Below are 17,081 nucleotides of genomic sequence, written 5' to 3'. Positions count from 1 at the left end.
TTTTTGCCTTGCTCTCAAAGAAGCAGGATTTGACTCGCTGGTGATCAATATTTAGCATCCCATGCGTGAAACAGGCAGATGTTTGGAGTTTCCTTTTCAGAGACGAAAGACTTCTCTTGAGTGAAAGGGATCAATGCACTTTTCTCAGTGTGTCCCTGCTCAAGCTCTTCCTGTAGATGCTCACATGCTCATCAGCCCAGAGGATGCCAACATCCCTCCCTCTGTCTTGTTAGCATAGAGAAACGCACACACACACACACACACACACACACACACACACACACTCACTCGTGCTAGGGTCCAGAGACCAACTTAGTGTTGATGAATGACGTCGACTTTGTGTTAAACAACAGAATCCTGATTGGCAATTGATTTATTCATTTGTAAATGGCATTAGATATCCCGTTTGTTAAAAACTCTTGTTTTCTCTCTCACTACAGCATTTGCAGCAGCACGAGAACGCTGTGGAGGGCGAGTCGTGCTACTACCACTGTGTCCTGTGTAACTACTCCACCAAGGCCAAGTTGAACCTCATCCAACACGTCCGTTCCATGAAGCACCAGCGCAGCGAGAGCCTACGGAAGCTGCAGCGCTTGCAGAAGGGACTGCCCGAGGAAGAGGAGGAGCTGAGTGCCATCTTCACCATTCGCAAGTGTCCGTCTGCCGACACGGGTAAGAATTAAATTAATATACGCTTGTATGCTCACCTGATGTGCATAGGGATGGATCCCTCTTTAATAGTTGTGGCGCTTCACTTCTTTTGAAACTGAGAGTGGAAAATACCCGCTCCATTCTTAATTCAGATTGATAATAGATAGACATTGCATTATTAGTAGACTACTATGTTTATTGTTACATGGCAGCATCTTCACCTGGTTTTTGAGAACTGATCACAGTGGAGTCATTGAGATGCTTCTAAGTGAAAGGGTACAGCACATCTTCACTCTCTGGGCCGTGCCTATGACATCACTGCTGTGGCTCTGTGCTCCATTGATGACTGATAAGGCGAGAGGATATCCTAAGGACAATGGCGATCTGGCACTGCGTGTTCATTAGTATGAGTACAGTCCCATTGCTGTGCCGGCATAAAACAAACAATCATAGATGCCATTAAGCTCCAAACTGCGAAGGGAGGGGGCGCTAAAAACAAAAGGCGGAGGCCGAGGCCTTCGTCAGGCCATACGTTAGTTACCCATTAAGACGGTAGAGCCGCAGTCAATTAACACACTGTTTCAGCATGGATTTGGTTTTCTAATCATTTTGACTCTCGTGCCCTGACAAAAGACTTCCATTGTGCATGGCTCCCCTCCCTCGAGCCAGGCGGCCCAACTGGCTCTTAGTGTTGTGCCGTGGGGTAGAGAGAGAGAGAGAGAGAGAGAGAGAGAGAGAGAGAGAGAGAGAGAGAGAGAGAGAGAGAGAGAGAGCAAAAGACGGCGGGGGGAGTTGGCCTCCAAAGACGCTTTGTTCCGAGGAGGCAGGGATAATGAAGCCAGCGGCCGGGAAATTGCGCAAAAGGCAGTCACAGATCTGAGGAGAATCATTAGAGAACATATTTAGCCGAGCAATTAAGGACAATTAAGCTTTCTGCTCGCTGCACTCCAAATATGTTAATGACTATAGTACAGTGGACAAGTGAACATGCAAAGGCAATAGGAAGGCCCACTTAGGTTAAAAGGGTGGGGGTGCAGGAGATTTAGAGTGTGTTTCTAGGTAGGTGGAGGTAAAGAGTTCACAAACAAGTCTGGTTTTCTCTCTCTCTCTCTCTTTTTTGGTTGATGTAGCATTTATTTATATATTTTCTTGGCTAACCTTTGATGTGCGTTAATGGATTCCCTTGTTTGTGAGTCTGGTTGGAGGTTAGGTAATGACTCCTGCAGTAGGGATGTGTGGGCAGAGAAGCATGCAGTCGCTACATGCAGGCACACACATTTACAACCCTCTGCCATCTTTTTTTTTTCTAGCTGCAGCAATCTGGTCGTACCCCCTTGACGTCAACTGAGCCAACAACTCACAAACAATGCATTATGTCTGCCGTGTAGTGCAACTTTTCAAAACTCTTTCAGGTTTAGTCAGATGAGATGTTCTTTTTAGTGAGAAATGGCAGCGTTCTTTGATGATGGCTGATTGCGTGGCCATGCAAGCTTTTTGATGTATTTAATTACTGGCTTTTTCTAGACTAGATATTATTGAATTTCTGTACCTTCAGGAGAGAATATGTAGGTGATTAAGGCTGAGGTCTAGCCCAGTGCTGACTGGGAAATGCTGATGAAGGACAAGGTGAGTGTAAATCGACCAGCAGCTCAAAAGGGAACCAGCCTGCCTCTTATTATCAGCTATTGTTTCTTACGCAGACAGAATGAGCAAGAGAAAGGGGTCCCAACGTCCCTCTTCTTTGATAGCTGATACCTGCTAACTGACGTCAGTATTGGGCCTATGAGCGCTCTGTAAGGGAGGCTGGGTCTTCAGAGAGGAACCACTGTCCTAATTGCCTTTGACGCTCTGTTTACCAAACGGAGCGGGCTGCAGTCGGAGCGTTGAACAGCTGATTGATTGCCCTACAGATGCAGGATCAAACTCAAGCTCCTGTCGACCAAACCATGGTGCACTGCTTAGCTTGAAAACAAGTCTCATCCCCTTAAATAGCAGGGCCAAAGACTTTTTTCCAACTCTTGTGTATGTATGTATGTAAGTGTGTGTGTGTGTGTATATATATATATATATATATACTCTCCTAAAGGATTATTAGGAACAACATACCAATTAGGGATGGGCATTTTCCCAAAATATTGTATTCGAATATTTGGGCTCATAAAAATCTAATATTTGTTTATTTAGGTATTTTGAGAAAAAGAGAGAGACGTTTTTTTTGTTTTTTATCAACATTTCGTCACCATTTCTGAACAAGCTTATGATTAGGCAATGTACACAACATGATTAAGTTATAGCTTAAGGTTTTTAAAACATTAAACATTGTGTACAAAATATATATGCCTAAAGAACAAAAGCATTATAAGCTCAAGCAGCGCGAGCGGAAAGAAACACTAATAAAGCAGAGCACGTCAGTTATCGTGCAGAACATACAAACACACACACACGCACACACACACACGAGTTGGTATATGGTTGTCGTTTTTGTATTGTTTCACATTTTCATGTTGAGAGAAACAATAATATTAGTGGATGATGATATTCTCGTGTGAGAAAATGCACCACTGATAGACGTTGCGGAGACAAAGACAACGGTTAACTGAAGTTTAAGTATAGCACTGTGTTTTCTGTTCATGAACCCTCGACGAACTTTAAAAGAAGCATTTGTCTCGAGATCATTTTGCTATCATAAGTTATCTCGCTCTCACTCGGGGTACAGATGTGCTTACCTGCACTCGTGAACGCAGTGGTCTCTGTCTTTCCTCACGACACTGGAGTTTAGATGTCATGTGATTCTTGTTTGTGGTGGTGATATGATGATAACAGTTTCAGTAATTGATTTCATCAAAAGTAACTCCATTTTGTAAGATCTTTTTCAATTTTCATCTAAGTAACTCCAAACATCGCGAGGCAGACGATGACATTGTGTGATCAAATACACTCAACTTATTAACACGCTCCACAGCGCCACCCAGTGGGTTTAGTTATAACTGCGAGATTTAGAGGGAGGGATTTATCATGGATTCCGTGCATTTACAGACAGCAAAACAACACAGTAAAATTTGAATAGTATTTTTAGTTTTCGAAAATTAGTTACAGATCGAATATTTGACTATTCCAATATTCGTGCACACCCCTAATACTAATACTGTGTTCGACCCCATTTCGCCTTCAGAACTGCCTTACTTATTCTGCGTGGTATTGACTCAACAAGGTGCTGAAAGCATTCTTTAGAAATGTTGGCCCATATTGACAGGATAGCATCTTGCAGTTGATGAAGATTTGTGGGATGCACATCCAGGGCACAAAGCTCGCGTTCCACCACATCCCAAAGATGCTCTATTGGGTTAAGAACTGGTGACTGGGGGGGCCATTTTAGGACAGTGAACTCACTGTCATCTTCAAGAAATCATTTTGAAATGATTCGAGCTTTGTGACATGGTGCATTATCCTGTTGGAAGTAGCCATCAGAGGATGGGTACATGGTGGTCATAAAGGGATGGACATGGTCAGAAACAATGCTCAGGTAGGCCTTGGCATTTAAACAATGCCCAATTGGCACAAAGGGGCCTTTATTTATTTACCATTACACCACCACCAGCCTGCACAGTGGTAACAAGGCATGATGGATCCATGTTCACATTCTGTTTATGCCAAATTCTGACTCGACCATCTGAATGTCTCAACAGAAATCGAGACTCATCAGACCAGGCAACATTTTTCAAATGTCCAATTTTGGTGAGCTTGTGCAAATTGTAGCCTCTTTTTCCTATTTGTAGTGGAGATGAGTGGTACCCGATGGGGTCTTCTGCTGTTGTAGCCCATCCGCCTTAAGGTTGTGTGTGTTGTGGCTCAGTACCTCAGTTGTTGCAAGTGGTTATTTCAGTCAAAGTTGCTCTTCTATCAGCTTGAATCAGTCGGCCCGTTCTCCTCTGACTTCTAGCATCAACAAGGCATTTTTGCCCACAGGACTGCCGCATACTGGATGTTTTTCCTTTTTCACACCATTCTTTGTAAACCCTAGAAATGGTTGTGCGTGAAAATCCCAGTAACTGAGCAGATTGTGAAATACTCAGACCAGCCCGTCTGGCACCAACAACCATGCCATGCTCAAAATTCCCATTCTTTCCCATTCTGACATTCAGTTTGGAGTTCAAACTTTAACTTTAAACTTTAAGTATATATTTAAAGGTCAGTTAAATTAAATGAGGTGTAAAATAAAGAATGCCGACCTTCTTTGCCTATTCCAACTCCCTGCTCCAGCATCTTGTTCGAATTACACTTGTAATGAACATACTTCTTCATCAGCAAGTATGAACATTGCTAATTCCTCACCACCGCCCCCCATGCTGATGAACCCACCCTCCCCTAGACTACCTTTACACTTCTTAATGTCCTGCAACCCCCCCACCCTCGCACACACACACACACACACACACACACACCCGAGTGAAACCATTCCCTGATGGTGTAATATTTAATTTCCTCCCTGCTAGCTCTTCTGAGGCTCTGGGCTCTTTCTTGTGGTTGAGGCACAGTTGCTAAAGTGGTAGAAGGCTCCCCTGCTTGTTAAAACAAAGCTGGCCCTGGATTTCTGGGTCAGCTAGGCAGCAATTCCCTTGGCTGCTGCCGTGTAGTGTTGGTGTTAGGTGCTGGTCTACTTCCCCAAGCAGAGCTCTCCTTTCCCACTCCCCAATTTTCTCGTCCAAAGTTTCCTACGACCCTAGACAAAATCAATGTGGAGTGAGGTTTTTTAAACCCCTAACACTAACTCTAAGTATTAAACTTCGACATGTTCGACATTCCTATGGACAGGAAATATCCCTAACATCAGCATGTTGAGGAGAGTGGTGTTTTCTTTTTAAAAGTAAACTTTTTTCTTTCTTTTTTTTTTGCATGCCATAGCATTTGCATTGTTTATTTTGATGAATCTTTTAAACAGATCCACAATGATTTATTACCTTTTATTATTATTTTTTTTTTGCTAAAAACTTTCACAGTAACACATTAGCAACCTCAGAGCAGTGCCCTAGAAAGCACCCAGAATATCCTTTTTGTTTTATTATGGCAGCAAGTTTTGCACAGGCAAGCAGAATTGTATTCAGAATATTAAAACATCTAGTTTTCAATTGGTCTAGAGTTCAATCAGGCCACGGCACAGAACACAGACAGTCGCATGACAGCAGCCTGAAACTCAAACTCTTTGATGAACAATTAGTGTAAAAATGTATGAATTTAAGAGCCCCCAGTAATGCACATTAACCAACAGATACAGCACTTTAATAGTTCCCAAATTAAGGCTGCACAGCCACCCCTGAGGGTGGTCTTTCACGTCTCTTGCTGGAACTGTCACATTCCATTTTCTGGTCATTTGTTAACAATATCAATGAGGATCATTTTTTTTTTTTAAAAAGATCCATACCACTAATTCAGAGAAAGTGTGCCATAGCAGATGTTGTTGATGAAAACAATTGATTGTGGAAATATTGATTAGCTTTGTTTTCAGTTCTGATCCATATGGTGTTGTGATATTGTTTTCTCTCAGAACTAGCCATGTTCAGGCTTGATTAAAGTAACCAATCACCCGTGAGTACATTCCAGCTAAGCATTATTAGGCCCATAACAAACACAATATAGGATATTCACATATGACGACAATGTATACATGTACAAAATTAGCTAAATCTGTGTGGTCACGGTGTCTATGAGCAAATGCAGATGGTGTAGGCCGGGTTTCTATGTCACATTTTTTTTGCCCTCTGAATCGCCCACAGAGTGCCAAGGCGGCAGAGTTTCCCATCCAATTAGAGCAGTGTGCGGATAAAAGGCATGTATTGTTTTAACTCCTGCCTTGTGTCGAAAATGTGCCTCTCAAGCATGCCATTCTCTCACTGGACGTCCATTTGTCATTCTTAACCCTTTCCCTCACCACAACACAAAGGAGCTCTCCGCAAGAAGGGTTTCCCGAAATTATAAAGCTCAGACACCCAAGACAACACACACTAACACATGCTTACATGCACACAGTCAGCTTCCAGAGAGTGTGTGTGTGTGTGTGTGTGTGTCTGAGCTTGATGTGTGGGAAGAGACACTACAGCAGCAGATGACAGGTTCTATGAGTGATGTTCACCAGGGCATATAGCTGGATGACACATTGGGGTCTCTCATTTCAGAAGACTTAATGGACTGAAGTTTTTTTGAACATTGCAGACTGACAGATACGAGAGAGAGAGAGAGAGAGAGAGAGAGAGAGAGAGAGAGAGAGAGAGAGAGAGAGAGAGAGAGAGAGAGAGAGAGAGAGAGAGAGAGAGAGAAAAGAGGTAAGTGGAATTGAAAGATGGTTAGTTGGCTTTTTGATGGCGCTACAGGCCTCTGGGTGGCATTGCCAGCCCAGAAGATTTGTGTGTATTTGTAGGTGAGAAGGGGAAAGCTGTTTTGGAGAGCGAACACATTGCACTGACGCTGTGGATTAGCTGCTGATGTAAATCTTTTTTGGTCGCAGATGGCAGCACCGTGATCGCTGAGCTATGACGAGCTGCAGGAAATCCCTGTCTGTAGACACGGGAACAGCGGCCTGCTCGGATTCTTGTGCCAGCTGCAGCCCTCTCCTCTCAGTGCCCAGGCGGGAGAGGGAAGTGCACTGGAGACTCCAAACTAGTCTTTGACTGATCCAAGGGTCACTGACTTTACTTTATTATTATTATAAGAATGCAATTATTTAGAATACTTAGAAAGAGTTGAAAACACCTCTTACCTGATGAGCATTTTTAATTGTTTTAATTAAAATGTAATTACTAATTCATTATGGCAGTGATTATTATGTTTCTAACATGTTATAGGTTTGACAACAGTTCTTCTAATCCTAATTTATGGATTGTGTAGCTTTTCATTTCTTAAACGATCATGTAGGAAGACACATCATGGCCATATTACAGGATAACAATGTCAAGATTCATCAGACTCAAATTGCGAAAGAATGGTTGGGAGGGAGCATGAAGAATCATTTCCACACACGAATTGGCACCTACAGACCTTAAGACTTCGAGATGTTCTGGAGTAGACTTTACAGAGTGCTGGACTCTTGACCGAATATTGATGCACCTCTTGATTGAAATAACATCACAACATTTATTTCCATCAAGTGGCAAGCATTGCATCTCTCTCCTCTCCCTACGATCTGCCTGCGGCCTCATGAATAATATCATGCTTCTTTGCTTCTATGCAAAAATACATTCAATACACAGACTGATGCATTATTAAAGCAAACTTTGGCTGTTTGCTGGGCTCTTTTCTTTACTTACTAAAGCTCTTGGACAGCGGACAGGAACTGTCAAGTGAGGGAAGAGTCGAGCAGTGTTAAAAAGTCCATACCTTTATTTTTACTGGACTGGAATGTCACCCTGAGTTAAGAGGGATGTGAATGTGTCTGTGCACTGTCTGTTTCTTATTGACCAGGGCCACATGTCTGCATGAACACATAAAGCATGTGCATTCCGCAGGGGTAGAGGCGCTATGACGGCTGGCTAGGGCTATCCTGGGTAAGGCTCATGTCTCGACCCAGGGCCCCGTACAGCCCTGCAGACAGACAGCCTGGAATGTCCTATACTTTTTACATGCTTGTTAAAATGCAAACTAAATCTTCCCAGAAACAGGATATTATAGCCGCTAACCATGACCCCCGTGCCCCACCCTAACCATGCCATGGTACATCTGAGTAAAGACAGGGCAACAAACATCATTGAAGATTCTTTTAATAAAATGTGGTATTGCTGGGATGCTGCTAGAGACGAGGAGAAGCGATCTGATTGGCAAGGGCCCCATCAAGAGCTTCGGGTCGGCTCCTCTCGGACGTCTGTCCCTTAATCCACAGCTGAAGGGCACAGCCTAGCAGAGGAAATTGTTTTTAGTCCGCTGAGCGTGCCACGAATTTCATAAATGCATTACCTTTCATTTTGAAAAATATTAAAATGAAACTGGCCCTTTTATTAAAGAGCCTAAGTGATGGCTTTATGGATTTTCCACTCAGCGCAATGTTGGGCTGGGCTCATATGTCCGCGCCAAGCTCACACAAGGAAGTCTTTTCTTTGCCGGTTGGTTTATAGACAGCCGCTGTATAAATTCCTTCCCTGGCTCATCCTGCTACTGCAAATTGACCAAGAAGTGTAATCGCTATTCTAGGATTGTCTGAGAATCGAAACGGATTGCGTGGCGATTTCTTCTGCCGTTTTACTGGCTGGGCCTGATAGCTCTGACCATTGGCTGCCCTAACAGGGATGTAGAGGGACTTGGGTCAAATGGAGGGCCTTGGAGGCAGTACATGTGCACGAGCCGGTACGGTTTTGTGTGTATGTTGAGCAGAGCGGTGCAGAGCACATATTTCTTTGCTCCATTTTGATTTGGAGATGATAAGAGGGTGTAAATTGTGCGGCAGATTTGTACTGTATACAGGTGCACATGCCCACTGTCACCCAATTAACACACATGTGGGTGTTCATACACCCACAGTGGGATCCTACATGTGGGTGAGAGAGGCCTCCTCTGTCATCAAGCCCACTTCAGGGCCCTCCATTTCAGGCCATTGCGAGGTGCACTGCCCGGAGTGAGCGCAGAGAGCATTATAATATTAGTTTCTCTCCCCCTCTTTCATTCCCTTCACCCGTCATTACGAGACACTCTCCCTGAAAGCTGATCCAAAAGATAGACAGTCCATCAGGAGGCAGTCATCTCATTTGTACTTACCAAACGTGCTAATGAGTTCTATTCCGGGGCCTGGAGGCTGCGGTGGGGAGCGCGAGCAGGGCGCAAGGGTTTCGGGTGGCAGGCTGAAGGCTCGCGCTCGTCCTGTGTCAGTCAGGGCACTGAGACCGCAGAGGACAGGAACTGTCAGTCATGTGTCCAAGCTGACTGCAGCTAAGCAGAAATGTGTGGCTGGAAGAGAAACAGCAGATGACATGATGGAGAGAGTTGAAAAGGTCTTTCGTATTCAAAGATATATAATGGTCGTTTCTATAGCAATTTTTTGACCATTTGAGATTTTTGTGGTATCACCCACTGACTGTACCCGCTTAGTTGATTTAAAGTAAGTGTCTATAATCTATTTTTAAAATCTTCTGAAATGAATGTTAGTTTATTTTCGTATTCTCTACCTTATATTATATTATATTTATTACAATACCAAGTCATAATAGCACTTGTTTTTAGTGTTACATTTTCCTAATGATCAAATTTACATTAGAGGCTCGTATACAGCTAGCATATAACACTACACTTTATTGGTTTAGCCGAAACTTTTTTGTACCAAAGCGGCGTACAATTTAGCAACAAGTTCAAGCTATATTATATAAGGCATTATAGTGCGTAATATGATCAATTCAGACACGCATGTACAAATGTCCACAAACACACACACACACACTATAACAAATGTAGAGCCTTTCTCCAAGTATTCAGAAGTTATATTTTGTATGTCAGGCATTAATAAATCACTGTCTGTACGTTCATATAGATTTTCTTTTTAGTTTATGGCTGTCAGGTACACTAGAGACTGAAGCCAAAGAGTTTTTAGCTGCTCTCAGATTTGGCGTTTGATGCCATGCTACTACTTCAAACGTGTAGTTTTCCCCTCAGTTGGAGTTTTTATCAGTTTGGTGTGACCACAGGTGAAAAAACACTGAGGGGTTGAGAAATGGAGTTTTCCCATTGTCGATCAGAGACGGTGAAAGTTTTAGATTTTTGTCTTTTTTAATAAGCTGATTTGTCCCCTCTAGAGAGGAAGTGAGAGATCAAAGGCTATGATCTTTGGCTGTGGATGAGCTGCCTGCATCTACAACTTACAGCTCTGACAGCAGAATGCCCTCTCTCTCCAGCTTGCGGCTTCTCAGGGCAACTGGCACATGAAACAATCCTCTGCTGACGGGAAGATGCGCGTTTCATCGCAGACATGCTGTCTGTTGTTCTGCGGCTAGAATGCAGAAGATCGGGCTTTCACACACACATAAATAGTGAAGAGAGCCATCTTGTCCCTCTGACCTGTCAATTAGAGGCAGCCAAGCAGATGGCACTGATGAGAGAAGCAGGAATAATTCAATATTCCACCCTGCTAACCTTTACCTGTGGAGCCGCACGGCAGCCATTGATTCAGCCCTCGCTTGATTATTCACACACAGCCCAGAGGAGAGAAGGAGCGAGCGACAGAAGTGGGAACGGAGGGATGTTAGGGACGGCAAGACGGCTGATCAATGTGACATTAGTGTATTCTGACAGGGGTCTTTGAGGGGAGGGAAGGCCGGATTCCTACACGAAGATGCCATCGTGTTCGCTCCTTGTACATGCCCGGCAAAACTTCACAGGCAAGAAACAGTGATTCTCACGCTGTAGGCCGTCGCGGTCCCCTTGCTATGAGGCTTATCGATTAGCCACACTGTAACGTCTGGTTAGCGCAGTTGATGAAGACTTCTGATTAGTCTCCATACTACTGCAGAGCCCATATGATGCCCCATCAAGGCCTTGTTTGTCCAAAATGGACTCGACCGGATTCCTGACAGAGCGCATGGTCTGTTTGACCAGATGTGAGGGCTCATTTGCCGAGCGATGGTCAGAGACAAGCTGCTATTTGTTTTTGACAAACTGGGACATTCCTAGAGTTTGACCGGGCCAGATTTATGATGTCTCAAGCTTTCACACTATCTCTTTGTCTGCTTGGACTTGGTCTCTGTCATTTTCTGTTTTATTAGCTGCTAGCACACACATTCTCACTGCAGCCTGTTCAGATGGGCCTGGGCTCACTGATTGATGATCTTTAGACAAAGAAATTCAGTGAATGTGTATTTATTCTAGCACTTTGTGTCCTGTCAGACCACTACTGGATAAAGTACAATGAAAGTCACGATAGCTGTCATGGCACATCAGAGGGCGAGCTCTCATGAGAAGAATCAAAGCCATTTTTTGCAAATCTTGGTGTCAGTTTATGGCCATTTGGCAACGATCGCACCTTTATTTTAGCCATATTTTACCAGCCCTATGTAAACACAGTGGAACAATGGCACTACTGAGCCCAAATTTCCCTCTTTCTTTGTTTTACACATTGCTTGTTAAATGCTTACTGCATATGCAATCATTGTCTGTTGATTTCCAATCCTTGCTGCAGTTTACAAGCTTTTTTGCCGTTTTTATTGCACTGAGATTCTTGGCATGGTCATTCACCAAGGTCTTGGAGTGCATTTTTTTATTATTTTTTTCAGTTAGAAATGAGTTTTAAAGACACAGAGGAGGGAAGGGAGAAGCAAATATCTCAGAAGGTTCCAGCTCAAGCCACCCTGACCAATTGAAAGCATTAAAGATGAATAATCCACAGTTCAGAAAGCAAGCAAAGGTCAATTTTCATGCTAAATGCTCAGTCACCATACAGGAGTGCTCTGTGTATCGAGTCAATTCAGCTGTCCCGTACGGTCAAGAGGTAAGGACACGCAATTCTAGGCCGTGTGACACTGCATTAGAGTGAGTACCACTATTAAAAGCTGCACTCTCGGTTCTCCCCTCATTCTCAATGGTCAATAATTCTACACACCTGTTATAAAGACTTACTTCAATTTCTTCTTATTCTGGACCTACAATCAACTCCAATGCCCTTTAAAACTTTGCAGCTCTTTGCAGTTTTTATCACTAGAAATTAAGTTTTATAATGTTCATATGTTTTGTAACTCTCATGCAGGCGGTTAGCATGCCTGAAACACTGTTGGGGGCCTCGTTTTCTCTCTGTCTCTCTATATTTGCCCTCTGTCTTTACTGTTGGCCATATCTAGGGGGTGCGGACGGACCCCAATATAGGACTTAAATCAGAATAAAGGGATTTAATTTGTGCATTTCTGGTCCCTGCTTATCTGAATATTCAAACAGGCACTAATAGTGTCTCAGAAGGGTGGTAGAGCAGACAGGGACGGAAATTAGCATGAACTTACCAGAATCACTCTGCTCTGTGTCCTTAATGAGCCAGTGCTGTGGAGCAGCCATAGAGATGACAAGCCAACCCGTGCCTATTAACGAAAACATACTGTACACACACACACACATGCTTCACATTTGCTAGTCCCTCAATTTCATATCCAGTCCCATGGTGTCAGTCATTTAAACCAGCGCAAAACAGGACACATCAACAAATGATAAATAATACAGTAAACCTCTGTTTATCTCTGAACACAGCCTTGAGACTTGAACGATTACATGTAGAGTGCAATATATTAATAGTCCATTGCATTTCTTGGGCCATGGTCAAAATGAAGCGAGGAGACATTTTTTAAAATGTGTCTTTCCCGTGTATTTGCTGAATATCACATGCAGTTGTAAGGGAGGTGGAGACGCTCACAGAGAGGGAGGGAGGGGTAATGGTCGGAATGGAGCCGTGGCGTAGGTGTCCGAAACGACAGCGCAGGTTGCTGTCAATCATGCCGCACATGGCGCTAATCTGCTCCTGGTTCAGTTTCCGAGGTGCCTATGTCCGTGGCAGGGAGGAATTAGGCAAAAAATGGACCCCTTTTTTTGTAATGTAAAACGGGTGAGAAAATCTAATTGGGAAGGGAGGAAAGAGCGATGTCTCCTTTGTTTAAGGGTCTTCCGCAGTCACTTTGCAGGCCCTATTGTGCGCAAACTCACAATAGCATTAATTTGTGCTCCTGGCCTGAGTTCTTCCTTTCTTAGCTTCACTGTGCAGTCAGCTCCTGTCCGTTCCACTCTGTCTCCATGCTTCACCTCCACGCCCCAACAGAGCCCCAAAAAGGGTGGCTGAGGAACAGAAGTCCCCATGTCAAAATCCAATATATGCACACATTTTTCTTATTCTGTCCCATAAAAAGGCAAATTCTTTTGAGCTTTGTCTGTTCACAATTTCCCACCTCCCGGAAAGGTTTTTTTTTTTTTTTTTTTTCAGAGAAATCCATTTCTCGGACGAAGCCAGAATCTCCCCCCAAATGTTATCTGATTTCAGGCGTTCAGGATTTTAATGAGAAATGATTGAGTTTTGATTGCTCAAAGACTTAAGTGCCGCTCTCGCCATCAATACAGATTCGAGTTCCCGGCCACGAGAGATTTCGCTTCCGAAGTATAAAACTGCTCGACTCCCATCTAGAGAAAGTGAGGGGGAAGGACTATGACTAGTAATAACTGATGAGAAGATAATTAAAAGCACTTCGCTGCTGATTTTATTATTCTTTTAGATGAAAAAAGTTGAACCCAAACACTTTCAAGTGGATCCGTCTGTTCGAGGAAACCCTCGGAAGGCGGAAGATGTCTTGTTTGTCCTAATGGCCGAGCTCTAAGTCATTTTGAGTACTAACTGTAGCAGCGTGATCAGCTGAATGATAGTGTGTAACATTGTGCTTGATAATAAACAGACTTGGCATTGCGAGCGATTCATCTCAAGTGTGACAGCTGCTCCAGTCGTCTTTTATCTGAAGATAGGAGCCATCTTTAAATTAGCTCTTGAACGTTGCTACAAAAGAAGTGCTCTTAAAGCATATGAGATCCTCTCACAGATGCTACATGTAAATGTAGTGTGACTTGGCACACTGCTGCCTTTTACTCCGAGTAAGCAGGAATTGAAAAATGTGACACTTAAGATATGAATCTATTGAAATAATATGAAAATGATTGCAATGAGTGGCAGCACAATATGATTCTGGGTTAGTCTGTTAGTTCTGTGCCACACTGAATGACAGATGGATGTCCAAAAAATGACATCCCCCATCTCTCTCACCGATTTGCCCCTTGCCCTCTTCTTTTGTGCTAATTGAATAATGACTAACCTTGTCATATTTAGTGCACTATTAATGGCCCTGTGCCTTGTGCAGGTGTAATCATGCGTGATAAAAAAAAGGGGCCAAAGTTACTCAGCTACATGTAGTCTTGTGCACATTAAAGTGTCCTTTTTTTGTTGGAAAGGTCATTCATAACTTGGTTGCGCCGTTGATGTACAGTGAGAGATATTGATTGATTAATGCATAAGTGCTCGGAATCCATTTGGCTCAGTGAAAGGGAATGGAGGGAGGACCTATCTTTCTCTCTCTCTCTCTCTCTCTCTCTCTCTCTCTCTCTCTCTCTCTCTCTCTCTCTCTCTCTCTCTCCTCCCTCACTCTCACTCTTTATATTTTCACCTCTCCCCCCATTGTTCGAAGGGCATCATTTTTCGCTGGCTGGGTTTAAGGGACAAAAGGCCTGTTTCTGCCAAGTAATGCATTCAAAGGAGCATTGATTCTCATCAGTGTCAGTTGAATTACTCTCAAAGCCTTGACAAGGATTGCTCTTATTTTAACCTCCCGTTTTTTCTGCCTGAAGAGAATTTCCAGCCCCAAACTCCCCCTGTATGTCCAAAAGAAAGGGCCTTTTCCAAGCATAGGTGTCCACCATACATGAATTGCGTTGGGTTGCGTTGGATCTGAGTATAAAACGCAGCTCCTATGATTGACTTGTGTATGCACACACGCACACAATCAGAGCTTCCTGGACCTGTGTGTTCATTTATGATGCAATCATTCCTCATCGGCTGTTACTATAGACTGTCATGGGGAGTTAAACCATGCCACTGCTGTGCGTCTATTGTCTGTCTGCAGATTAATTCTGCAAAGACATGGATATGCTCCCCTACAAATGCTGTGAGACCCCCCCAGTCTGGCCAGGAGGGCTTTTTAGGGCAGGGTCAAGGGGTCAGTACCTTTGCACAACATGACAAGGCAGGAAAGAGCTTCATCAGCCAGCTCCTCAGCAGGGAGCTCTGTGAACCAAGCTCCTGAAAAGCGGTCGTCCGCCTGAGAAGCTGAGAGAGACCCCGGTCCTGTGAACCCACTCAGCCCTGCGGCTTTCATCTCCTCTGGGGAAACCTCCATTACTCGCCCTCTCCCTCTGGGCTGATTACTGCGACCGATAATGCCGAACACACACACACACACACACACACACACACACACACACACTCAGTGATATCCTGCTGGAGTTTGCCCAAAGTGAGTAGCGAAAACGAATGATTTGAAAGCAATAGCTGTGGAATACATATGCAATTAAAAGGAAGAAATTCAAGTTTTGTTTGATAATATCATTTCAGATTAGTTTTCTTTTTTTAGGCAAGATAGCTACATTACAGCCCCACTTGAAAACAGCACAGCGAAGACCGTATTTCCCGACTGTTGAAAGGTAATTCTGCGGAATATATGGAAAGTCACCGTGTGGTCATTTGTGCGTCCAGTTAAACGCAATGAGAAACAACACATTAATGACAACGGCCATTCAACAGCAGAGGCAATGGGCAATATCTGAATTAGCCCTCTTACACTCGTGGTGAAATTGCATTAATGCCGCTCGCAGCTGTCATTCTCTGAAAAGCCCATCTTCAAGAACTTGGCTTTGGGGGAATGAAAAACAATCATATAATGGTATAGTAATTTATGCAGGCCAATGTTTTTCAAATGTTGTAGTAATTATGAGAAATTCTCTTACTTTCTCCTGCACAGGCGTGGAGAGCAAAATCTCATTTCCGAGGGAAAAGCGGGGAAAAGGAACACCCTGAATAATCATTGTGTTTAATGCTCTAGTCATAATCCCAGGTTTTATGATGGTTTTCTAATGATTTTCTAATGACGTTAAATATTAGTAGAGAGTGCAGCTATAATTTGAACGCAGCGGTCGTTTTTGCAACGCTCTATCAGCGTGCCCGATTGCAACAGCAATGAATATTGCAGTGGGAAATAAGATTTAGAGTCCATTCCTTTTGGTGTTTTATTTTGCCGTCTCGCTGTCCTCCATAAATCCTCATCAGGTGCCTTTCCCTATTCCTCCCACCGAAGCCGCCGCCTTCACCCGCGCTTCCCAGGTGGGAACGCAATTAGGCGCCGGGGCCATTTCATTCAGTGCCACTGTCTGTCTGATCGCTCTCTGCAGTCATTCGTACTGGAAAAAAATGCCCCTCTCAAATGAGTTGCACCAGCCCTGGTGGAGCAAGCACCTCAGCGGCCCCCTGGGAAATAACAGTATAAAAAATAGGGGAAGGGAGGAGGTGGAAGAGGTAAAGGGATTGGAGGGGGGAGGGGGGTGGAATGGACCGCAAAGGGGGAAAAAAGCTCTGAATGGCTATCAAACGAACGCCGGAAAAGCGTGTGGTCCCTGATGACTGGCAACGCACAGAAAAAATATGTATTGGAGACAAAGCCTTTGTCTTCTTCCTAGGCCCCTACAATGAATTACGCAACCCCCACCCCCACCCCCCCACAACACACCACCACCACCACCCAGCTTTTTAATTAAATGGCTGCTGTTCCATCTCTCTATCCGTAGCTCCCCATTACAGAGGCTAGATAAGGGATTGCTATCTGTAGCATGTTAAGAAAGGCTGCTGGGCAGCCAAGCCTCATGAAATTTGTCACAAGATCTCATTTTCCTCATTGCCAGACGTG

General features: G+C 43.8%; 1 protein-coding gene across 6 annotated transcripts in view; it reads left to right on the top strand.

Annotated features, from left to right (window-relative positions):
- Nucleotides 1–17,081, top strand: part of zfhx3b (zinc finger homeobox 3b) — a 271,800-nt gene that overhangs the window by 203,881 nt on the left and 50,838 nt on the right. For all 6 annotated transcript variants that reach the window (XM_067416496.1, XM_067416447.1, XM_067416695.1 and 3 more), the window contains one exon: nt 441–672. In XM_067416496.1, the coding sequence (XP_067272597.1) occupies nt 441–672 (232 nt within the window). The remainder of the gene's footprint in view (nt 1–440; nt 673–17,081) is intronic.

Source organism: Pseudorasbora parva, chromosome 1, assembly GCF_024679245.1.
Source record: "Pseudorasbora parva isolate DD20220531a chromosome 1, ASM2467924v1, whole genome shotgun sequence".
NCBI classification, from domain to species: domain Eukaryota; kingdom Metazoa; phylum Chordata; class Actinopteri; order Cypriniformes; family Gobionidae; genus Pseudorasbora; species Pseudorasbora parva.
This window is presented reverse-complemented; position numbering and strand designations above follow the sequence as displayed.